Source organism: Zalophus californianus, chromosome 4 (genome assembly GCF_009762305.2).
Source record: "Zalophus californianus isolate mZalCal1 chromosome 4, mZalCal1.pri.v2, whole genome shotgun sequence".
Classification (NCBI taxonomy): domain Eukaryota; kingdom Metazoa; phylum Chordata; class Mammalia; order Carnivora; family Otariidae; genus Zalophus; species Zalophus californianus.
Window position 1 is genome coordinate 114,910,364 of NC_045598.1, and position 26,682 is coordinate 114,937,045.

Consider the following 26,682-nt stretch of genomic DNA (forward strand, 5'->3'; position numbering starts at 1 on the left):
AAAAATCATTATTTATCAGAGGTCCAGTTGAGGATATTAGGCAGTTACTGATCTTTGTTCCTGTCCCACCCTTAAAGAGGGCTCCTCCACAAGAGGAATGAATTGGTTGCAAACCAGCTATTTTAACTCTTTCCTCCCTAGTTTCATTAAAAATTGTTGAAAGTAACTACACTAGACCCAGTAGTTTGGTCTGTGTTTTACGAATACCTTTATAGCACAGCTCATAATTATCAATGTCTAATCCTCTGATATAATTCCAAGACTATATTGTTCCTAATTGATTGCTTTCAACATATAGCCTTCCTCGACTATTTAAAATCCACAAAGTCACTTATGTTTTTACTACTAGTTGCCATTTTAACTATCTTCATATGTAAGAATACTGTTATTCTAACTTTTCTAGTAGTTTCAGGTGCAGTGTATAGACATACATAAAGCATTTTAAAAAGATGGGTAAACCTTTTAGAATAGGTTGTATCCACTAAGTTGTGCTCTCATTGCAATACATTGTAATTATTTCCTTAATTGCTTGTTTTCCATAGACATAAGTATCAAAATTGTGTCTGTTTTGTTTATCTATGCAGAATCTGGCATAATTCCTGATGCAAATATGATCGAGCATCCTCTCAAGCAAATTATTGAAAAAATTAGTTATAATATTTGTTTTTTATTGTTATCAACTAGTTTCTACAAACCTCGAGACTATCTGTAGGAATGTACAGTGCAGCAAATTAATTACAGAGAGAAGATATCATAATGCCTAAAATTTGCTGCATAGATTTCTCTCCAGTCCAATTTATACTTGATATGCAATCCCAAATGAAATTGAGTTATCAAAGGTAAAGTTTGTAACAAGAAATTTGCTGTTTTAAATGAAAGTAGAACCTGCAAGTATGTTCTCTCCAATTAGAAAGAGGAGTCCCTCTTTGATTTCCCTTCCCTGTTTGTTTCTATTTACCAAAAAAAAAAAAAAAATCCTTCTTTTGTCAAGATACCGGTTTCTAAATTACTCTCTATGTGTACAAATACCATGAGGCTTAGAAACAGGTAATTTATGGTGGTAATGTAGTTATATTGTTTTGGAAGAGGGGCAGGAGAGTGTGATTTCTTTATGCTTTTATTGATGGGAAATTTTCATTTTGAATTTTGAATATTTTCCATAATGAAAAAGTGGTTTTCCATAGGGAAGGCTGTGTATAACATTGATTCTGGGATCTTGACAGCATAACTGTGGAAAGATGCGAATTTTCCTAAGTGATTGTAGGTTTTGGAATTTAGCATCATGGTTTATAGATCCTTATATGTTTTGTTCCTTTCCGTTAATTATCCACGAGATTGTCATGGATGAAAAATCAAAGAGACTGTTTTTAGTTTTGAGAAACAGGTAACATTGTTCTTACTGAAGTACAGCATCATCAAAGCCATTAAATAATAAATGATTTACCACAGTAATTGACTGCTGTGTTTTGAGCAGGTGCAATTTTTATTTTATTGCAAGACAGACAATCTTATATACAATGCATAATTATCACCTTCCAAAATTACAAGATATAAATATATACAATAAAGAATATATGAGTATACTTTTGTTTCAGAGAAGAAAACAGCCTCAGGGCAAACAGGTTTATGTCCTTCTGGGATAGGATTTTCATATTTATCCTGAATCTTCCAAACAGTTCTTATTTAGAAAATAAATCTCATTGGATAGACATACAGCCTTGTCATAGTTTTCTCCTTAAAAAGGTCTAATTTAAAGCCAGCCAATAAGGAATACCAATAAAATGTATTCCTTTTATTCCAGTTATTCATTTTATTACATCCTAATACTAAACGAAACATCTATAAATTGTCCGATAATGGTTCTACAGATTTAAGAACTTGTGTTTCTCAGTAATACATCATAGAATGGAACCACTTTCTTAAGATTTATGTAAATATTCCTTGATTTTTTTCAAAACTAACTTTCTAAACTGTGTTTCTTTTGTAGCATTATGCTTTGATTTTTGACTTAAGCTCTTTGCATAGGGGATGATTTTAGATTCTTAAGAGTATTTCTGAGACACTAATGCCAGTCTCCTTCCAGATAGAATTATGGGTTTTCACCCTCATTGCTGCCTCCTGCATGGCTGTTTCATTTCTCTGTATCTTTTTATGACCTTCACTAGCTCTTATCTTCCAGAAGTCACCAGGGTGGGAGGATGGAATATATGTAGAATTGATCTTGAGTTTCAATACACACAGTTCTGGTCTCAAAGAAACACAGCAAACAGTGTGCCCTCCTTGCTGTGATGAGAGAGCAGGAATATCAAGACATGGGACACAGACAAACATACATCATCTCATACACATGCATGCATGTGCACACATAATCACACACTTGTAAACACATTTACTCACACTCACACATGCATGCACACACACATATACTCATGCAAACTAACATACACAAACATGTATACCCACATGTGCATACATACATAATCACACACATATATTCACACACACACGCAGGCATGCACACCCACAATTCACACACAGAAAACATATATTCACACTTTCGCATATGCATGCCCACATGAGCACACACACATACTTATGCACACACACTCACTCGCACATGCATGCACACGTGTGCACACATACACACTTTTGACAAATGAATACTTTTGTGTAAGTGGTATTTTCTCTAACATATATGACTCACTTTTTCATTCCTAAAAGCAGTGCCCTAAAATAACAAAGCTACTCTATCTTCCTCCAGTTTAGGGAAATTGGTGCCCATAATAACAGAGAATTTAGAACACCTCATGAGCACTCAACTACTTCTCTCTCTCCATGGGCTGCAAACATAGATATAAAGACATGCAGGATAATCTGGCTAAAGTTCAGACTCCAATAATGGCAACAGATGCCATAAGGGCACATGGGGTGCTAAGTGAAAGAGAACCCATTACTATAATTACTATAATTTTATTCCATGATTGTATATTTGTGCACTGCATAAGAATCAAGAAAATCTCCTGGGTCTTACCATTCCATAAAGAGATTTGTATATTTTTCACATCAGTAGGTCTTGTTCCTGAAGTTACTCTCTATATAAATATCCCTTCTATATGGTAGCCAAGATTTTTAACCATGGGATGAGTGCCGACCAATATTTAAGCTATTCCTATTTACATTTAGTTATAAGAATACAAGAATACAAGAATACAATTTGGTGTCTTTGGACACCAAAGAAAATCACTGAAATTTTAGAAATGCTCAAAAGAGCACTTTGGGTTCATTCAGAAGAACTTTGTCTTTCTGCCGTAAATCATCTCTTAGATGCCATGAAAATCTGGAATGTAGACAAACATCATCATAGTAAAATTCTGAAGCCACATATAAAGCCTTCAATGCAAGGCTTGTTTCCAAAAGGAATGAGTATATACACAAGACAGAAAGTACACAGGGAACAGAAATTAGAGATGTAATGATGTCTATGAGGATGTAGGTCTATAAATTTGATTTTCCCATTAAAGTCCAGGGGGTGCTGCCTTGATAACATATAGGCTTAAAGAAGAGGAGACAGGGGTTATTTCTAAATTATCCCTTTCTTCTGCCCAGGCAAATTACAAAAAAAAGCCATTACCTCTGAAATCATAAGTTTCAGGGGAAAGATGAGGGAATTAAAATATCATCTGGAAGTTTTAGCAAAATTATCCTAAATGTGCTACTCGTGGCATGATCCTCAGCTAGTATGCTCTTCGCAGAACACAGTGCAAGGTATGTCCAAGCACCACGGGTGACATAATGTCCTTGTTCGGCCCACAATTAGGAACATTTCTACTTCCTGCCAAAAGCCACAAAATCCTAGCCCAAGATTAACGTGAGCAAAACCCCCTCCCTCCACAGATAGAAAATTTGGTAACAGCTATATATGCATGAAGGATGCTGCATATAAATTAGATTCTGCCAAGTCAATAACCTGGGAATGAGTGAATATTTTGTGGTTGTTTAACACATGATTTAAGAGCACCACTAAAGGCCTAAATGGTGCTCAGGGGTCTGAAAGAGACGGTGCGTGACCGATTCCCAGAAAGAAACTCATGTTGCCACAAAATGTCTCTGCATCAACTGTCAATAACTCAGGCAATATTGTTAATGTGTCCTCGGGAAAGTGCTTGACTGGAAGGCAAGCCCAGTCCTTATTTGCACATATACTATTATTTACAGATGAAATACATATACTTTCAGTGGTATTTAAACCGCTTTATATTTCTTGACATCAGGACATGCTTTATCATGAAATTATTTATCTGAATAGCATGCTGTGAAACAAACTGTGCCTTTTAAGAAATTAAACTATGTTGAAAATCACCTTTTGCATGTTTAAGTAACTTCATAAATATCAAGATAATTTCCTATTACACATGAACATCAGATACCTCAGGTGTGGGTCCAACCCATACTTAAGTCAGAATCGTCACTATACAGCCACATGAAATGTGTATCCATGTAGCATAAAGTGAGCTGGGCACATGCCCTGGAAATGGTTCTTGTTTTTATTCAGGTTGTTGTCAATGTAAAGCATCTGGATTGGACACCTACTATGCTCTGAAACCAAGAATTTTTTCCTTGTCCTTTTTTTAAACAGAGCTTTTAGAACCACATTGCATGGAAAGGCCACAGCAGATGGGTCTTGGACTAAATCTAGGTAACCAGAAGAAAAAGGCTTATTTCTTTGTTCATCAAAGGAACTGGGAATCAGTCTTGTTTCCCTGCCTTATAAAGGGGCTGTATTTTCTTACTTGAATCTTTTATACTCCATCCCTACAGCCTTGATGCTTCCACTGACCTGGGTGGCTAACAGCCTGCATCTTATGATTTCAGACCATGAGATTTCTAAAAGTTTGTTAAAAATTCTACCTTCCATCTCAGACTTCAGTACTAATCTGAGTTAACCCGAGATCATTAAACTCTTCTCTTCCTGAAGAACTATAAGAAGACATCTCCACGACTAGTCATACTGGTTTATTTATCCCATCAACATCCCTCACATAAGCAGGATCCTGAACTGTATTTCTGACTCCACTAGTACTCTGTCGCTCCATCCTCATCTTAATTGGAAAGCAGAAGTCTCTGAAACACCGCTTGAAGTTTTCATCAAGAAAGGCATAGAGAATGGGGTTCAGGCTGCTGTTGGTGTAACCCAAAGCAATGCAGAAGTAATAGCTGGAAAGGGCAGCTGTGCTGTGAAAGGCATTCCCCAGAGCCTCCACAAGGATGAAAATGTGAATGGGGGTCCAACAGATGATAAAGACTGCCACCACTACCAGGACCAGCCTGGTGATCCGACGGAGGTTGCGATCTTTCTCTCGGGAGCCAGAAAGGAGTCGGACACTCTTCAAGCGCAGGATCATCAGAGTGTAGCAGATGATGATGATGAGGACAGGGATCACAAAGGCAAAGACGAAGACACAGATCTTCATGAAGAGGTCCCACCAGGAGTAATCATCATCCGGGAACTGCAAGGAGCACTCTATGACATCCACATCTGGACAAGGTGAACAAAACAAATGAAAGCACAAAAAGAAAATATTTTCTTATTACTGTGGCTGCAAAGTATTCTAAAAGTGAGTTTTAATATGTTTGGGTACAAAGGTCCAATTATGGTGAGATGATATTACCTGAAGTAGATGACCAAATTAGGAATGAATGCTATGTATAATATTAACCATCCTATCTGTGCTTAGATCAATGAAGCCAGAAAGTCACCATTTATTGGTAACATACGCAGTGCTATGAAATACATATTACTAGCTAGCAATATGAATTATGTAGTTGTGGAAACCAGTTTAATGTGGATGACTTTCAGAAGAGCTAAACTGGTAATATAGCATAAGCCCTTACGTACATTTCCATTCATTAACAATTCTCCCAGACCTAAGGCTCTGACAATAAAAGCTAGTGTCCATTTGTAATAAATGACTAAATATTCCAAGTCTAGCAAAAGCCAACTTGTCTCAAAACATCAAGTGATTTACAAGAAAGCATTATGTGGGTCAGTAAAAATTTGTACAAAGTGTGTTTAAATATGACCCAGGAGTTGTGACTTAATGGAATCAATTGATTAAGGGTGTTGTTGAAACATGAGTAAACTTTTGGAGAAGGAAGAGAAGGAGGAAGAAAAAAAAACGAACAAGGAAAGGGAGAAAAAGGAGGAAGAAAATCATCCTTATTAGCACCATCATCAAGGAAATTCATAAGTGAGACACATTTTTCATTTTTACCAACACTGACTATGTAACAGATAAAACAAATACTTTATTTGATTACTTGGAAAATTATGTTATTTGCTCTGCTTCTCTTTGCTGGATAGTATTCTCTTTGGAGTGACCTTCATACTGGAAAGAGCAGAGACCAGAAAGAACAGAGACCCAGTATAAGCACTTTTTTGATACTTTCCTTGGGGGCCTGCTCATCCCTCTGGGGCTCCCTTCCTCCCCAAGCATCAACCAGTCCACATTTTTTCCTCTTCCCTCTGAGAGGTCATTGAGCTCACAGCAGGCAAAACTCTTTGTCCTAATCTGATCTTTCCTTACCAATAAAGTAATCATGAGCAACAAGAAGAGCATAATTTTTATTATGATATTTTCTTCTGATATCAGGAAAATCTGCTTCAAAAATAGGACAAGAATATTTTTAAGTAGTGAAACAGCTCTATTTATATTTTCTAAAACATATTTATGTGATCTTAATCAAATATCTCTTAGTAAAAACCAAATGTACCATCTTAGACTTTCAATTAGACATACTTACAATACAAAGAATATAATTATTTTGCCCAATTAATAAAGATGACTACCTTAGAAACCTCTCTTTTATAAACTAGATACCAGATCAAAACTTTCATTAGTAAATGCAAACTTCCAGAATAACTCAGAATTTTTGATTCTCTAAAAAAATCATTGTTTAAAGTACTATTACTATGAAGAGTTTTAGAAACAAACAAGCATCTTTTTAAATTTGTGCTTTTAATGTTTTTTTAGTTTTTTTTTAAAGATTTTATTTATTCATTTGACAGAGAGAGACACAGCAAGAGAGGGAACACAAGCGGGGGAGTGGGAGAGGGAGAAGCAGGCTTCCTGCAGAGCAGGGAGCCCGATGCAGGGCTCGATCCCAAGACCCTGGGATCATGACCTGAGCCGAAGGCAGACACTTAATGGCTGAGCCACCCAGGCGCCCCTGTGCTTTTAGTGTTTATGGGAATATTAACAGTTAAAATCATTTTTTAAATCATCAATATTAATCATTGAAAAAAGTATTAAACAACTTTTGACAGGTGCACATTGTGAAAAATCTGATTTTAAAAATATACTACTCTGGATTTGATTTGTCTATTGAATCTAGTCTCCTTGAAGGTAGGGAACACGTTTAGTTTTGTTTTGTCTTTTCCATGCTTAACTTTTTGTATTCCAACATTGTCTCTTTCTTGAGTTTGGCCTCAGCTTAAATGTCAGATCAGAGACATTTATACAGAGGCTGATCCATTTAAATAGTTCTCTCCCTTGCAACTTTATTCTCTCTATATAGTATACTCAACTTATTTTTTAACCATTATATAATGACAGAAGGTAGACAGAAGCTCTTCTGTGATAATGTTACCTTTCCTGGCATTTTTCTCTCCATCCAGAATGCAAACTACCTTAGGGTGGATAACCAGCCTGCTTTATTCAACATATAATCCCTGCCACATAGGGTGGCAAGAACATAAGATGCTTAAGGAATACAAACCGTTAAATAAGAACATAAGGTGCTTAAGGAGTACAAATTGTTAAATAAGTGAATAAATGAATACCACATGGAAACCCTTGAAAATGGGGACTGATTACAGTAGTTATTATGGAAGAGCAATCTGCTGAGATAGGTAAGGCAACATAAGAGCTGATGTTTAATCAGCTTCCTCTTGAACAAATTGTCTTGCATGTTGTAGGAGCTCAATAAATATTTGCTGAATGGGTGAAATAATCAACTACAGCTACTTTTACAAGACTTTGCAAAACATTCAGTGATAGGGTTAGAAATATCCTCCAGAAATATCAGTGAAGCTAAGCTTATACCAACAAAGAGAAAGGAGAGTACTGAGGCAATCATCAAGGAAATTCAAGTCCACATGCACCATTTTTTTTTTTTATTTTATTTTTTTTTTTAATTTTTTATTGTTATGTTAATCACCATATATTACATCATTAGTTTTTGGTGCAGTGTTCCATGATTCATTGTTTGTTCATAACACCCAGTGCTCCATGCAGAACGTGCCCTCCTCAATACCCATCACCAGGCTAACCCATCCCCCCACCCCCCTCCCCTCTAGAACCCTCAGTTTGTTTTTCAGAGTCCATCATCTCTCATGGTTCGTTTCCCCCTCTGACATACTCCCCTTTTCTTCCTCTCCTGTTATCTTCTTTTTCTTTTTTCTGAAAATATGTTGCGTTATTTGTTTCAGAAGTACAGATCTGTGATTCAACAGTCTTGCACAATTCACAGCGCTCACCGTAGCACATACCCTCCCCAATGTCTATCACCCAGCCACCCCATCCCTCCCACCCCCAACCACTCCTGAGATCTTGCCATTTGCAACGACGTGGATGGAACTGGAGGGTGTTATGCTGAGTGAAATAAGTCAATCAGAGAAAGACATGTATCACATGACCTCACTGATATGAGGAATTCTTAATCACATGCACCATTTTTATTAAATGTTCTCTTTCAGGAAAACGAATGCATCTTTAGCTTTAATGACACACATAAGTTGAAAGTTAAGGATAGAAAAAGATATTCCTTGCAAATGGAAACAAAAAGAGAGCAGAAGTAGCTGTCCTTACATCAGACGAAACTGGCTACAACTTAGAAACTGTCATAAGAGAAAAACAAAGTCACTATATGACGATAAAAGGACCAAGTCATCAAAAGGATGTAACAATTTTAAGTATCTACAGGCACCCAACATTGGAACAGCTAAATATATAAAGCATGTATTAACAGAACTGAAGGGAGACAGAAATAGCAAAAATAGGGCACGTCTATATCCCACTTTCGACAATGGATAAATCATCCAGATATAAAATCAATTAGGAAACAGCAGATTTGAACAACACTATAAATTAAATGGGGGGGATGGCACCTGAGTGGCTCAGTAGATTAAGCATCTGACTCTTGGTTTGGCTCAGGTCATGATCACATGGGTGATCTGGTGAGGCTTGTGTGGGTCTCTGCACTCAATGTGGAGTCTGCTTGAGAGTCTTTTCTCCTCCCCCTCCTTCCCTTTCTGCTCCTCCCCACCAAAATAAATAAATAAATAAATAAAATCTTTAAAAAAATAAAATGGACTTCACAGACATATACAAAACATTTCATTCAAGAGAAACAGAATACACATTATTCTCAATTGCACATGAAATATTCTCCAGTATAGAACATATGTTATGCCACAAGGCAAGTCTTAACAAATTTAAGAAGATCGAAATCATATCAAGTATCTTTTCTGACCACATAAAAATAGACATTAAACAGGAGGAAAATTGGAAAATTCACAAATCTGTAGAAATTAAATAATACACTCCTGAACAACCAATGGGTCAAAGAAGAAATCAAAGGAAAATTTAAAAATGCTTGAGATGAATAAAAATAGAAATACAATATACCAAAATTATGGGATGTAGCAAAAGCTGTTCTTGGAGGGAAGTTTATAGTGACAACCACCTACATTAAGAAAAAAGAAAGATCTCAAATAAATAACCTAACTTTACAGATTAAGGAACTAGAAAAAGAAGAACAAACAAAGCCCAAAGTTAGTAGAAGGAAGGAAATAAAGAACAGAGCAGAAATAAATGAAATAGAACTGAGATGTCCTTCAACAGATGAGTGGATAAAGAAGATGTGGTCCATATATATACAATGGAATATTACCCAGCCATCAGAAAGGATGAATACCCAACTTTTATATCAATATGGTTGGGACTGGAGGACATCATGCTAAGTGAAATAAGTCAAGCAGAGAAAGTCAATTATCATATGGTTTCACTTATTTGTGGAACATAAGGAATAACATGGAGGACATTAGGAGAAGGAAGGGAAAAATGAAGGGGGGAATCGGAGGGGGAGATGAACTGTAAGAGACTATGGACTCCAAGAAACAAACTGAGGGTATTAGAGGGGTGAGGGGTGGGGGGATGGGTTGGCCCAGTGATGGGTGTTAAGGAGGGCATGTATTGCATGGAGACTGGGTATTATACAAAAACAATGAATCATGGAACACTACATCAAAAACTAATGATGTACTGTATGGTGACTAACATAACATAATAAAATAAAATTTTAAAAAAGAGAAATAAATGAAATAGAGACCAGAAAAATGGTAGAAAAAAACAGTTGGCTTTTTGAAGTAAACAAAGTCAAACCCTTAGTTAGACAGGAAAAAAAGAGAAAAGATGAAATGAAAGAAAAGACATAATAACTGATAGCACAGAAATACAAAGGATCATAAGAGACTACTATAAACAATTACATACCAACAAATTGGATAACCTAGAAGAAATGGATAAATTCCTAGAAACTTACAACCTACAAGACTGAATCATAAAGAAATAGAAAATCTGACAGACCAGTAACAAATAGATTGAGACTACATCAAAAACCTCCTAACAAAGGAAAACCAAGTGCCAGGTGGTTTCACTGGTGAGTTCTATCAAGCATTTAAAAAGGATATTTAAACATCCATTTCAAACTTTTTCAAAAGTTGAAGAAAGTATACTTCCAAACTCATTTTACAAGGCTAGCATTACCCTGATACCACAAGCATACCACAATATCCCTGATGAACAGAGATGCAAAAGTCCTATAGAACACTAGCAAACAAAATTCAATAGCACATGAAAAGAATCATATATTATAATCAAGTGGGATTTATCCCTGGGATGCAAGTATGGCTCAACATACACAAATCAAATAATGTGATAGAATGAAAGATTAAAAGTCAAAAGATCATCTCAATAGATGCAGAAAAATATTTAACAAAATTCAACATTTATTCCTGATTAAAACTCTCAACTATTAAGTATAGAAGGACTGTACCTCAACATAATAGAGGTCATATATGACAAGCCCACAGCTAGCATCCTACTCAATGGTGAAAGATTGAAAGCTTTTCCTTTAAGATCAGGAACAAAGCAAAGATGCTCACTCTCACCACTTTTATTCAACATATTACTGGAAGTCCTAGCCAGAGCACTTAGGCAATAAAAGAAATAAAAGGCATCCAAATCAGAAAGAAAGATATAAAATTGTTTGGCGATGACACAATCTTATGTATAGAAAACCCTAAAGACTCCATTAAAACACTATTAGTAAAAACTAATTGAGCAAAGTTCAAAAGTTCAAAATCAACATACAAAAATTGGTTGCATTTCTATACACTAACAATAAGCTATCTGAAAAAGAAATAAAACAATACCATTTTTTACCATCAAAAAGAATAAAACACTTAGAAATAAATCTGTAAATAAATATAAAATATCTGTATACTGATAACTGTAAAACATTGATGAAAGAAATTTAAGAAGATACAAATAAATGGAAAGATATCCTATGTTCATGAATCAGATATCAGAAGAATTAATATTGTTAAAATGTTTATACTACACAAAACAATCTACAAATTCAGTGCAACCTCTATCAAAACCCTATGGCACTTTTCAATGTAATAGAAAAAAATCCTCAGAGGCGCCTGGGTGATACAGTCAGTTAAGTGTACAATTCTTGATTTTAGCTCAAGTCATGATCTCAGGGTTGTGAGATTGAGCCCCATGTCAGGCTCCACACTGAGATGCAGCCTGCTTCAGATTCTCTTTCCCTCTCCCTCTGCCTCTCCCTACCCCGCACTCACTCACTCTCTCTCTCAAAACAAAAGTAAGAAAAAACAATCCTCAAATTTGTGTGAAACCACAAAAGACCCTGAAGAGTCAAAGCAATCTTGAGCAAAAACAAAGCTAGAGGTATCACACTTCCCAATTTCAAATTATATTACAAAGCTATAATAATCAAAACAGTCTGCTGCTGGCATAAAAAAAGACACATATTCCAATGGAATGGAATAGAAAGCCCAGAAATAAACCCACACATATACAGTCAAGTAATCTTCAATAAGGGTGCCACAAATAGAAAGTGGGGAAAGGACAGGCTCTCGAATAAATGGTGCTGGGAAAATGGGGTATCCACACACAAAAGAATGAAATTGGACCCTTATCTTACACCATACACAAAAAACAACTCAAAATGGATTAAAGACTTATGTAAACAAAGCCATAAAACTTCTAGAAGATAACATAAGGGAAAAGCTTCTGGTCTTGGCAATGAGTTTTGTTTTGTTTTGTTTTGTTTTGTTTTTTTTGGATATGACGCCAGAAGCACAAACAACAGAACCAAAAATAAAAAAAATGAGATCACATCAAACTAATTCAAACAAAAACAAAAACAAAAAAAATCCAAAACAAACAAAAAAACCTCTTGCACAGCAAAGGAAACAACATGAAAAGGCAACCTACAGAATGGAAGAAAATATTTGCAAATCATGTATCTGATAAGGGGTAATATCTAAAATATATAAGGAAATCATACAACTCAATAGCAGGAAAGCAAATAACCTGTTTTAAAATGGGCAAAGAACCTAAATAGACATTTCTCCAAAGAAGACATACAAACTGCCAACAGGATTATAAAAAGGTGCTCAACACCACTAATCATTGGAGGAGTGCCAATCAAAACCACAATGAGCTATCACTTCATACCTGTTAGGGTGACTATTATCAAAAATAAACAAAAAGATAAGTGTTGGCAAGGATGTGAAGAAAAGGGAACCTCTGTTGATGGGAACATAAATTGGTGCTGCCACTATGGAGAGCAATATGGAGGTTCCTCAAAAAGTTAAAAATAGAAATATCATATAATCCAATAATTCCACTTCTTGGTATATATTCAAAGGAAATGAAATCAATATCTCAAAGATATCTGCACTCCCATGTTCACTGCAGCATTATTTACAATAGACAAGATATGGGGAAAAAAACCTAAATGTCCACCAATGGATGAATGGATAAAAAAAATGTGGTGTATGGTGTGTATATATGCACACACAATGGAATATTATTCAGTTTTTAAAAAGAAAGAAATGCTGCCATTTGTGGCAACATGGAGAGACCTGGTGAACGTTATGCTTAATGAAATAAGCCAGACACAGAAAGACAAATACTATATGATCTCTCTTATACATGGAATCTCATAGAAGCAGAGAGTAGAACTGTAGTTTCCAGCAGCTTGGGGCAGGAGGGATGGGAGGCAAAGGTCAAAGAGTACCATTACACAAGTAAAAAAGTTCTGTAGATCTACTACGCAGCATAGGTTTTACTGCTATTGATGCTATTCTGCATACTCCAATACTCCTCTTGGTCATCCAAGAATTGACTTGTCGCCCAGCACTCAAAAATGAGCGTACTAAATGGTTCAGAGACAACCTTTCAACATATAAACAAAATCTGCTTTAGAAAATAAAAGAAACAATCTCCCGACACTAGTGGATCCTTTCTTTCATGGCATCTGCACACATTCATCTACAGCAATTTCTTCCTGGAAAACCTACATCAATCTTCATTTCGTCTTTCAGAAACTGAATTGAAATCCATTGCTTCTAGGATGTCATTTTTCTGACAATGATTAGAGGAGTGTAGTGGCTAAGTCTGCAAGTATGTCATGAAATGTCAAAATCAGTTCTTCATTTGCCCTGGGTAAAATCGCCATCTTCTTTTATTACATGGCCTATTCTTCTAGTCCTCATGGTGAATATGCAGCTCTCCTCTTGAATCCAGTTATTAAGTATCAACACCCTAAGCTAGAAAGAGTTTCTTGCAACTTTTCCATTTTTTGCATGCATGAAGAAACAAAATCCTGTGTGTAATTAATCATATTTTAAAATGCTTCTCTGATAAATATTGGCATATCTTAAAATTTACCAAGTATTATAGCTTAACACCTTCCACAGCTAAGCTGGAAATTCATTTTATAGTTTAAGAGCGAAAAGACTGTGTTTCATTACAAATGTGGACTATGCCAGATAAGTTATGATTTTAGCACCTGCCCTTTCTATGATCTGGTAGGTCCCTACTACACATATGCAATTATCTGTATTTATAGGTATCATGAGCCTCCCTAACAAACTAGACCTTTTGGAGAACTGCTACAGCAATAAATAGCATTTATGAAGTCCAAAGTTCTGCTCCCCTCTTCCCAATGAATTTCTACTAAGACCAAAGATATTTTCATAGTTTTACTTTTACTAGTAAAGCAAAACTGCTGCAACAGTAGTTCTCACCCTGGCTGCAGGTCAGAGTCACCTGGGGACATCTTAAAAATCTTGACACCCAGGGGTGCCTGGGTGGCACAGATGGTTAGGCATCTGACTCTTGGTTTCAGCTAGGATCTTGGGATTGAGCCCCACATTGGGTTCCATGCTCAACATGGAGTTCACTTGGGTTTCTCTCTCCCCCTCCCTATGCCCACCCTCCTTCAAAAATAAATAAATAAATCTTTAAAAATATCTTGATACACAGACTGTGCCTCAGTTCAATTAAACCAGAGCCTCCAGGGGGAACCCAGGCAGCAATATAGATGACCCTTGAACAGCATGGGTTTGAACTGTGTAGGTGCACTTATACGCAGATTTTTTTTTTCATTACAGAGCGGTACTACAAATGTATTTTCTCTACCTTATGATTTTCTTCATAACATTTTCTTTTCTCCAGCTTACTTTGTTGTAAGCATACAGCATATAAACATAAAACATACAAAATATGTGTTAATCAATTGTTTATGTTTTCAGTAAGGCTTCTGGGTCAACAGTAGACTATTAGTAGTTAAGTTTGGGGGAGTCAAAGGTCATACAAGGATGTTTGATTGCATGGGGCTGGTGCCCATCACATTATTCAAGGATCATCTGTATTTTCTGAGGTGCCCGGGTGATTCCAACAGGCAGCCTGGGGTGAGAACCACTAGCGTAGCAACACTGGGAAAACATCAAATATCCTGTTTGCATCGGGTAAGACCTAGTATGTCCAAAATCTAAGTTTTGCTCATGTGTACTGTCATCCATCTGTGAACCCAATTCTGAATGTCCTACAGCCAAATGAAGTTGTTATGATAGTAACATGGAGATTAACCCCTAAAGAAAAAGAGTAAAGAGCCAGCATAGGTCTCTGATGATTTACTGTCCTTTTTTGGGGAGAAAGAAGAGGAGGGATTAGGTGTATCTTACAATTGCCAGCATGCAATGGATTGTATTCTAAAAATCTACTTGCCTATGATTCCCTGCTTCATCCTCACCCCTCCAGATTCTGATAAGCAGTTCCAGAATAGCAGATAGGTTGGGCATCTGTGTTTGGGTAATGTCTTTATCCCATCCTATGTTTAGCTATGGAAAGCACAAAACTGTTGTGTTTTTCATCTTCCATGGATTTAGGCATTATATTTCCACTGGCTTTTGGGTTTTCCCCTAGATATGTGTCCTACTCACTTGCAAATTAAAAGTTTGTATAATTAGAAGTAGGGTGGTTAAAAATGAGATGAACATGACTGCCCTTACCTTCCCTGACTTTGGTCCCTCCAAGGACTATTGCAGATATGCCAACAGATGACGATAAGAGCCAAATACAGATGTTGATGATCTTTGCCTTCATAGGTGTGCGAAAGTCTAAAGCCTTGACAGGGTGGCACACAGCAATGTATCGGTCCACACTCATCATGGTCAAGGTGAATATGCTGGTAAACATGTTATAGTAGTCAATGGAAATGACTATCTTGCATAGCACATCCCCAAATGGCCAGGAATTCATCAGATAGACCGTGCTCTGGAAGGGCATGGTTGTAGTAACTAAAGCATCTGCCAACGCCAGGTTAAATATATAAATGTTGGTTGCTGTCTTCATCTTTGTGTATCTAAAAGACAAGAAACAAGATCATTTCTCTTCAACTTTATGTCAAGTCCATGGGGTAAATGTGTTTGTAACAACCTTTGAATTATTAAATTTGTTTTTCATTCACTTATTCTTTACATATTTATTGAGCATCTAATATATAAAAGACTCTTCTAGTTATTAAGGGTAGTAGGAAAAATGGACAAAAATCTCTGACTTGACTAGCTTTTATTCTAGTGCTTTGTTCAAAATATATTTAAATTTAAAAAGGGGAAGAAAATAGCATAGATAAATAAATATACATACAGATCTTTTTGACAGACTTACACATAATACAGGTCTTTCTTTTGTGACTGACAATTCATTTTAATCCTATCTGGAGTTGCTTGCCTTTAAGCATTTTTTTACATACTTTATTACTTCCCTTTCCCTGTGTAAAACAAAGATAAAGCTTACTCAACTTTTCCTCAGGGTCATTTTGAGAAATCCATCACTGTAATTACATCTTTTGAAAATTTGAAATGGTTTTCATTTTTAAAATACATTCAATTTCAATGGCTAAAATACAGCTAAGTTTGTTGATTTTTGTTTGCCAGTGTGCCATTAGTTTTTCATCTTAAATGCATTATGTAAATAAAGCAGGTTGAGTTCTTCCTTATACACATCACAGCACTAAATGTAATCTAGCACAGTAGGTGAGAAATAACTCAGTTTTTCTTTACTTTCATTTTGAGAGATTTTTAAAGCACATAAGTTGTTTCCTCTTCCAACTGAGGGGACAGTAATTTTCAAAACAGGTCAAAAACATTGCCTTTAAGCCCAAATTATTCTTTCCATTATAACATGAAGTTGAGAACAATTCCATTTTCAACTAAAACTGAATTAAGAGGATTGTTTTACTTACAGAATGCTCCCTGAGGGATCTATAGGGCATGAAACATTCCAAACAGTATCAGCAGGTTTTCAGAGGCCAAATGCCTCTGAATATGTAGGGAAAATCCATGTTAATTACTTTCTATACACCTCGGATTTGTAGACCTTATCGTAATTAACTCAGTCATGCCCCACGTACCTTCTTAATGTTATGGCTTTGACTGTTATTAAAGGTCACGTATAAGGAACTGTCTTATGGAAAATTACTGCTTTGGCTATAAAATCAATATCAATGTTTTTTACTGATACCTGCTAGGATGTCTTTCAATACAGAAATTTCTACATGAGAAATGTCTTTTAAAACATGTAGTGACAGAAGAGCCTTCGCTCTCCTGGGAGGCAGGACTTCTATGAAGTCAGATCATCCAGAGTCTGGATTCAGTGTATGATTTTCTGAGTTTCAGGTCCTGTCACATAAAGATAATAAAACCAAATTGTTGTACCCAAGGTAAAGGCAGTAGATGACCTGACTCAAAATGTGTGACTTACGAGATCACACTTTACTCTCAGCATCCCACTCACCCTCCCCCCAAATCCTCCCTTCTTTTCTTCTTGCTAGAAAATGATGTGTCTGTGCTTGGATGAAGAGATGGTACAGAATGGCACAGAGTCAGTATCTGTGGGTTTCCATTTTTATGCTCTGCTATCTAAAGACTGCTTTAATGTGGAGAATGAGGAGTTTATTTTAAAATAGGTTATGTTTTACCTTTACAATTTTCACTCAAATATTATTAAGTGGCCTATCTATAAGTTTTAGAAAGTGATTAAATGTGGGGTGCCTGGGTGTCTCAGTCAGTTAAGCGTCTACCTTCGACTGAGGTCATGATCTCGGGGTCCTGGGATCGAGTCCCATGTTGGGTTCCCTGCTCAGTGGCGAGCCTGCTTCTCCCTCTGCCTCTCCGCCCAATGCTTGTGCTCTTTCTCTCTTAAATAAATAAATAGTGATTAAATGTATATGGCCAATGCTCAGAGCATAGGCATTATAAAGGCACAGATAACTAGGGAAGTCCACTTACCGAGACAGAGAAAATGTTTCCGGTGAGCAAGACTGAAATGCTATCTGTTCAAATGTTGTCTTCTTTAAGGTATGGTTTTATGTTTGAAAATTACATCTTATAAGCCAACCTCCTATTCTGTCACTTTCTCTCCAAGAATCCCTGATATTAACAAAGATTGTAGCGGGCAGTACCTTTGACTTCTGCTCTCATATTTAGTGACCCTGATACTCTCCTCTTACTTGATGAAGTTAGACCCACATTCCCTGTCTCATACAGTTGGGTAGACCTAGGTTCTAGTCCTTATTTTTCCTTCCAACTGTAAGATTTTGGAGAGGTCACTAAAAATGAGCTTCAGTTTCTCAACTATAAAATGGGAAACATAATGTTTATCTCATAGAGCTCCTGAGATAGTTAATGGAATGCCCCTAATCCAGAGAATATGTCTAATTTGTTTTATGGTCTTCAACTCCTCTCCCTCCCTTATATATGTGGCCATCAGTCACCACAAGAAGAAAAAAAGGAACCTAGTTTTTAGTTAGAGCCATGGTTCAGCTTGAATATGAAAGATAATAGTAAAAATGATGCCTGTGACCTTACATGCTAGAAGAATGTGAATGGAATGAAATATGAGTTATGCTAAAATATAATATGCACCTTTATCAACAATAACCCAATTATGGAAAGAGCCCAAGTGTCCACCGACTGATGAATGGATAAAGAAGATGTGGTATATATATACAATGGAATATTACTCAGCCATAAACAAGAATGAAATCTTGCCATTTGCAGCAATTGTGGATGGAGCTAGAGTGTATCATGCTAAGCAAAGTAAGTCAATCAGAGGAAAAAAAAGGGAGGCAAACCATAAGAGACTCTAAACTATAAAAAACAAACTGAGGGTTGCTGGAGGGGAGGTGGGTGGGGAGATGGGCTAAATGGGGGATGGACATTAAGGAGGGCACTTGTGATGAGCACTGGGTGTTATATGTAAGTGATGAGTCACTAAATTCTATACCTAAAACAAATATTATACTATATGTTAACTAACTAGAATGTAAATAAAAATTTGATGCAAAAATATGTATATAATATGCATCTTTAATCATAAAATGATGAGCAATTTTCTCCTAGCTTTTCAAAAATACTTTAAAAAATAAATATGAAATTGCTTAAGACTTGAACTTATAAAGAATTCAAATTCTGTCATCAGATCTCACAATAAGAGAGATGAGCTCCTATAACAGAAATGTCTACAAATTACACTAATTTTAACTATACTAATTGTAGCAAAGGTCTTGTCCCAGAGAAACAAGCTCTGGACAGACCATTCATGTAGGAGCTACCACTGTCACCATCCCTCACTTACCAGAGACCTAGAGACATACCTGCACCCTCCTTTCATGGAGACCTTTGGATCTGCCAGGATCCCGATGTCAGGGCGTCACTCTTGTTTTGAGATGGTTCATGTTAATTATGATGATCTTACTAACCATTTATTTCTAACACTCCCTATGTCAGACTCTGTGTACATCCCACATATTTATCCCAGTCAGTCCTCACCACAACTTCACATGGTAGGTATCAGTATCCCTTTTCTACAGGTGACGCCACTGAGAATCAGGGGAGTTATGTGCATTTCTCAAAGTCATATGGCTATAAACGGCATTGCAAGACTCAAACCTGGGTGCTGGATGCCAGTCTCTGCATTCTTAAAGCCCCCCAGCACTGTGTAACTTACAAAGACCAATGCTTTGACCTCCATGTATTTTATCTGATTCTTGAGACAACAACTCCTTGAGTTTAGCCAGGAGACTTATGTCTTCTCCCTAATATTAGTGAAGCAAGTTAGACTCAGGTGAGTAAAGTGATGTTTCTTTTTCTTTTTTTTAATTTATTTTTTAAAGATTTCATTTATTTATTTTTGAGAGAGAGAGAGAGCAGGAGCACGCACAAGCAGGGGCAGGGGGGTAGGGGTAGGCAGAGGGAGAAGCAGACATCCCGCTGAGCAGGGAGCCCAATGCAGGACTTGATGCCAGTGTCCTGGGATCAACACCCGAGCCAAAGGCAGACACTTAACCGACTGAGCCACTCAGGCGCTCTAAAGTGTTGTTTCTAATGTTGGCAAAGGTGGACCTCGGTGGGATGATCTGGAAGGGGCAGCAGGGCAAGGCCCTTCTCCCAGGGTTCTGGAAGACACATACTTATAAACCTACCACACTGAAAGAACTGACCGGTATAATTCAAACTAGTGAATAAACTATGAGTTCAACAAATATTTACTGATGGTCTTTTATGTACTACACTGGACCAGATCCTGTGAAAGTGTGATAGTAAGACCCTCACCCTCAAAGACAGTCTTGTTTAGCACTCTGGTATTGTTCATTTAATCAAAAGGAGATAGTAGCTAGTCCTTTCAGTCAAATGTCCCCTGAGGGGAGAAAAAATACAGTTTCTTACTACGATAAGATATGAAATGATTTTCCATTTCATCCACCCTGCTTTACAAAAATGTGCAAGTATTTCAAGTAAAATGGCACCATGTGGGTGGGAAGATTTGGCTCGTGTGGAGAAGCTGGAGGTGGGCTGACAGCAAGTGGTTGCACTTTTTAGCGTACACACCACAGGGGCATATGGCACTAAAAGAGCAAAGTCTGTGGGGCTGTCCTCTCTACACTTGTCAATGTTACAAACCTGAAAACGATGGTAAGGTGTACCAGACAGGATGCCAGGAGCAGGCCAGGAAGAGAGGTCAACCAAAGAACCCAGGGTGCCGGCCGTGAGGAAGGTCAGCGCTTGGCTACATGGCAGAGGGTGTCTCCAGGAGTAAGAAATGCTCCTCATCATATGTTAACTCAAGACCTTCCTACTGGAGTTCTCTTTACAGAGAACTGAGGGGTGTCTTCTGGATTGGCAGCCATATGCGCACAAGGTTATCTGCTCAGCTATCAGGAACCAATGTCACCAGGCAGGGTTTCTGGGAGAGCCTGGCACTTGCCAGGAGAAAAATGAGGCACCAGCGGGGAAAACATTGACCTTGAGCCACAGCAGTCTCACATCTTCCCGTCCTTCCCATGTGCCTGCTGTGCTCAGACACTGTGCAGGTAGAAGAGCTCATTCTTGAATTATTAGCATCTCTTGCTGTTGAGGTGCATTGTCTGAGTGCTTTTTTATTTTAAATTTAAATGATGCTTCTTTAATCAGGAGATCCTTTTTAGCTTTATGACAGCACAATAAACTCATAATCTTGATGGGTAATCACCATATATCTTTAAATACATACATATTTCCCATTTTATTGGAAAGTTATTTTTAGCTCTTACCTGCAATTGTCCCCCATGCTGACAATACACACACACCCTCTCTTCTCTCTGGTTATAGTCAGGTTTCCTCCCCTGTCTTCATCATTTCATTATTTCAACACATTTTTAAGTGTCTGCTCCATATACAGCAATATACTGGGCATTGAGGATGATTGAAAAACTCAATATACAGACCATGACCCAGGGAAATTTTCAACCGACTGAGTCAAAATTACAACGTGAACTAGAGGAATAGACAGAAGGGCAGGATCAGCGTGTAGTGAAGAGATCAGGACACATTGTAAAGAACACAAAACCTGGACAGGATCTTGAGCTTTGAGAAGGATTTGGAGAGAGAGGCTTTCATGGCTACAGTAATGGGAACCTGGCTGAGCTGGAAAAAGGGGTGTCAGGGCACAGAGGACCTTGAATACCAAAAAGGCAAAACCATGTGGAGTGTTCATTGAGGGCTTACTATGGGACAAACTCTGTTTTGGGAACTTTATCTGGCAGAGTTATCTTGATGACTAAATGAGACAATCCCTCAAAGTATCCAGCACAGGACTTGGTATTTGATGATTGCTCACTGGATGCCAGCCTTCACAGTCATTGAGGTTGCTGCTAGTATCATTACTGTGGTCACTAACGACCTGCCCCGGTCCTAATACCCTGCCTGACAGTCCCATAAGATTCCACTGCCCCCAATTCTTCTGAAGAGCAAGCAGTCTTAGAGATGATTCTCAGGGGTTCTCAGAGTCCATAGCTAATCAGTAAAGGAATTCAGGGCTGTCATTCCAAAGTTTCTTAAGGAGGCAGAAATTTTAGAGAAATAATGTGATTCTGTGAGTTCTGCTCCTTACAGCAGCTAAGGATTGAAAAGCATTCTGATAAGTGTGATGAAATACATATCATGAGGGTAAAAAAAACATTTGATATGAGGGAATGGGGCATGAGTCAGGGAATACTAATATTGAACACTAGCACGCTGCCCATCCACGGACAAAGGCTGTCATGTACATTATATATAGTGTTGCAGTTTTTCCACAAACAATACCCATTCTTTGGGTGAGGAAACAGTAAAGAGGAAGTAAATGGCTTGCCTGAGACCACAAATTAGTGAGACATTAGGGAGTAAAATCTGTAGCCATCAAACCACAGCTGCAACAGAATGAAACAAACAAACAAACATGCACCCTAGTGGTCATTTTTCTGAATAGACCCCTTTAGTATAGCAAATACCTACGGGCCAACAGAATACACCTGAAGAATCACTGTTTGGTCCTGGTTGTGACCAAACGCTCCTGACCCACAGGAAGCTGGCCACTCACCCCCCCAACACACCAAGCTCAATAGAAGGAAATTTCTATGATACCTGGGAAAATGCAGTCCTTTTAAACCAACAGTGGAAGACTAGCATAATGACACTCTTTTCTCTGCGCTGTCAACAAGCATGATTTATTCATTTTCCTGGGCATGTTTTCCAGATACAGAGTATCCCAGATTTTATGTTTTAAATGATCAGAAATGATGGCTTTACTGATGTGAATTTTCAGAAGAATTTATTCGAAAACATAATGAGTTTGCTTCATTAATTCTCCAGATAACTTCCAGTTCATCTCAAAATTAAGTTACTATGTCTTTTTGGACTATTTACCATTGAAATTATGGTTCTTTACTAAGGGGCAATAGCTTACTAATTTTTTTAAAGATTTTATTTATTTATTTGACAGAGAGAGACAAGCCAGAGAAGGAACACAAGCAGGGGGAGTGGGAAAGGGAGAAGCAGGCTCCCCGCTGAGCAGGGAGCCTGATGTGGGGCTCCATCCCAGGACCCTGGGATCATGACCTGAGCCGAAGGCAGACGCTTAATGACTGAGCCACCCAGGTGTCCCAGCTTATTAATTTTTAAGGGAAGGAAAGGAAATTCATTCATTGTTTCTCCAGTGATCTGACTCTGCAATTGACTACATTCACTATATTCACATTCACTATGTGAATCCACAGATTCATTCAGATGTCAGGCAGGCCCCTTCAGTTCCCCAGAATTAATCTCCCATATGCAAAGAGCAAAAGCTATAGAGAAAACAGAGGACCAGAATGTGTCCCTGAGTTCCACAACTGACACAGCCTCAGTGATCATGCTGGCAGTGATGTACAGCCAGAATGGTGGTCATGTATTGCATCGCATGGGGAGCAGGTTGTCCATGCAGGTGGGGGGAGAATGCAGAATAGTGATTTCACTGCAATAGCTGGTGCCCAGGACCTGCTCGTCCTCTGTAGGCATGGTCCTGACACCCAGGATGAATGTTCTAGTGTATTCAGCTATGCGCACAGGGTGAGTGTTTATCATGCCTGACAACACCCAGTAGAAAAATTACAAATCTCATGTGATTGACATGTTGTTTCTCAGCCTTCAACTATCTGGATATTTAGAAGTACACAGATACCTTAAATGATTTTTCCAATTTTATACAGAAAACTGACATAGCGAAGGGAGCCGCAGGATGCTGGTAGAGAGGAGACAAGATTATCCTTCCACTCTGCACTCTTATCAGAAGGAAATGGTCCCTTCACTGGGTGGAAAGCAACATGGTAAGCAGAGAGAGTTTAGTTGTCTTGTGAAGTTTAGTAAGTTAATACTTAGTAGGAGCTCAGAAAAATGTTCCCATTGTCTGTAAATTCTTGAAATTCTAACCGTTGTTAATCTGAAGGCTCCCTTCCCCACCTTCAGACCAGTCCTTTGGGATCTCTCAATTCATCACATATTCATCACGTGCTTTCTGTTTTTCTCATCTTTCATCTATATTCTGACTTGCTAGATCAGAGAAGGGGTAAGTGTTTAAACACACACACAGAAGCATTTTACAATATTATTCCCACTCCTAAAATCTCCTTTCTTACATCAGTGTTCCTTATCTCAGACATAAGCCAGTATCCCCTCCAAAGAAAGAAACAAAGAAAAGTTGGCTGATTTTCTGTGGAGGAATAAATCTTTTGTTAATACAGTTTTGAGCCTGCATTACTTACACCACTAAAACCATGTAAGCCAAACCTTAGAAAAAAAGACTGTCCTGCAGCCATACAGTTTTAGGACAGAGACCCTGGGGCAATGACAACTGAGTGCATCCAGAAGTTAATCTGGAGTGAAGAAAGTGCCAACTGCACAGTTCAAAAGAAGATACTGCTACTCAAGAGATACAGCTGAATGATTGATGGAGAGGGGCAACCATCTCCGAGCCAGAAATAAGTCCCCCCTAAAACTAATTCAAAGGCAGGCACCAGGAAAAATTGTAAAGTGTCATAAAATGAACAGAATCAAGAAGTGATTTTGAAGACTACAATTTTGCCTAGAGTCTGTTAAAGGTTAGGAGCTCTATGCCTGATGACTAAATTGGTTTTCTTTCTCTTTCTTTCTTTTCCTTTTTTTTTTTTTTTTTTTTTTTTTGTGGCGGGGGGGATGCAGCTGGTTAGTCTCTGATCTCTGAAACACAAGGATTTGGATTTCAGCTCCAATCATATGTTCCACGGGGAAGAAAATAGTTCTATTTTGCTAATCCATATCACCAGTTGCAATGAAACCAATTCTTTCTTTTAAGAGCTTGTGAAATAATAAAATTACTTGGAGAAGTGCAAGATAGGCACTTTTGAAAATAATTTCTGGAGGGATCTTCACTATGCTTACTTTTAAGGAAATGTTCAACATTGACTCCAAGAGAGGACTCAGGATAAATCAGAACATATTTTTCAATCAAAGCCTGAGATAAGATGGATGTCAGAAAGGGAGCAGCACAAGGTTAGTTATACCAATATACCTCTGCCTTTTCTTCAATGCCTGGCTAGGTATAGTCTGGCGATATTATCCAAGGTAGGCTATGGTGACATTTGAGAGAAACTGCTGTGATTGCAACGAGAACTTCTAGAAGAAACAGATACTTTTCCCTGGATGGAAAAGAGGAAGGCACTGCATCAGACACTCTGATTGGTCACCTCACTTCTTCCCATATCTCCCCAATTTTGTGATAGCCACACAGTTTCCTGGGACTGACACAAGTTCAGCCATGGGGCCCAGACTAACTCAGAGGTGACCTGAGTCCGTATATGCAATGTGACCTAAGATGGTCTCCGCAGAGTGGGACTTCTGTCAGTGGCTTGGAGAAGAAACACTCTGTCCCCCAATTTATGAACAAGAAAACAAGTACCCTTGCAAAAAACAACTTCTGTGCTCAGCAAGCTTGGGTGAGTTAGCTGCCTTTGGAGAAGAAATTTGAGTTCAGGAAATGCAAACATTTCCAGAGTATTTTTGTGGTTTTGTTTTGTTTTGGTTTGGTTTGTTTGTTTGTTTTTGCCTAAGCCTCTTATAAAGTTGCCCCTCTTAGGAAATTTCAACACTGCCCAGGCTGAACTACAGGTAAGCATAAGTCTTCTACTCTCAGGGCAACGGTAGCAGAAAACTGACCCCCTAGAGGTCTTTATTGTGGTAGCAGTGAATTAATGAAAACTAATGAAAAAAGCAAAAAGCAAAACTTAAGACCAAAAACCAAGTAATTTTGATTCCTGTTATTTTTGTTATTATTTATATTTTTTCCTTGTTTATCCTTACATTTAACTTTAAAAAAAGCATGCCTTTACAAGAATAAAGGTTTTCTTCAAATTAAAGAGAACATATATACATAATTATCATGAAAATTGAAGCTTGAGGAGAGTGTTTTCTTAAGGAGAACAGAAAGGGGATTGGCAGTGATTAGGGCTGAATTATGTCCCCTCAGATACATGCGGTCAAGTTCTAACACCGCAGTACCTCAGAATGTGACTGTATTTGAAGATAGAGCCTTCAAAGAGGCAAAGTGAGGAAAAATCAAGGTAAAATGGGGTCATGAGGTTGGGCCCTAATCCAATTTGACTGGTGTCTGTATCAAAGGAGGATATTAGGACTCAGACACACACAGAAGGAAGACCCTGTGAGGACACAGGGAGAAAACAGCCATCTGCAAGCCAAGGAGAGAGGTCTCAGAAGAAACCAACACTGCCAACACCTTGATCTTGGACTTCTAGCCTCCCTGTGAGAAAATAAGTTCTGTTGCTTAAACCACCCAGTTTGTAGCACTTTGTGATGGCAGCCCTAGCACACTAATAGAGAGCAGAGCAGTGGCTTCCCTGAGAAAGAAGTTCTACCTGCGGTCAGCAGCCTACCTCTGCTGATGCCTGCCCTCCAGGTTTCAGACTAGCTCAGCCAGTCCCACCGTCACATAACCCAAGCCCTTGCAACAGATCTCTTCACATGTATATCTCCTACTGGTCCTGTTGTTCTGATTGAATCCTAACACAGAGAGTGTGCAAAGTGAAGACAGAAGAGCTGAGAAGGCTCTGGAAAACATGACCATATAAGAAACACGAGAGGAAGAGGAGTCTGTGCTGTAGACGAGAAACCCCAAGGATGTGGCAGGAAGTGAA

General features: G+C 38.0%; 1 protein-coding gene across 3 annotated transcripts in view; it reads right to left on the minus strand.

Moving 5' to 3' along the window:
- Positions 1-1,474: 1,474 nt before the first annotated feature.
- The window catches only part of OPRK1 (opioid receptor kappa 1), a 30,505-nt gene continuing 5,297 nt past the window's right edge, over positions 1,475-26,682 (minus strand). For all 3 annotated transcript variants that reach the window (XM_027599830.1, XM_027599696.1, XM_027599775.1), the window contains 2 exons: positions 15,671-16,023; positions 1,475-5,536 (listed from right to left, as the gene is read on the minus strand). In XM_027599830.1, coding sequence (XP_027455631.1) covers positions 5,004-5,536; positions 15,671-16,023 — 886 coding nt within the window. In that variant the 3' untranslated portion in view covers positions 1,475-5,003. The remainder of the gene's footprint in view (positions 5,537-15,670; positions 16,024-26,682) is intronic.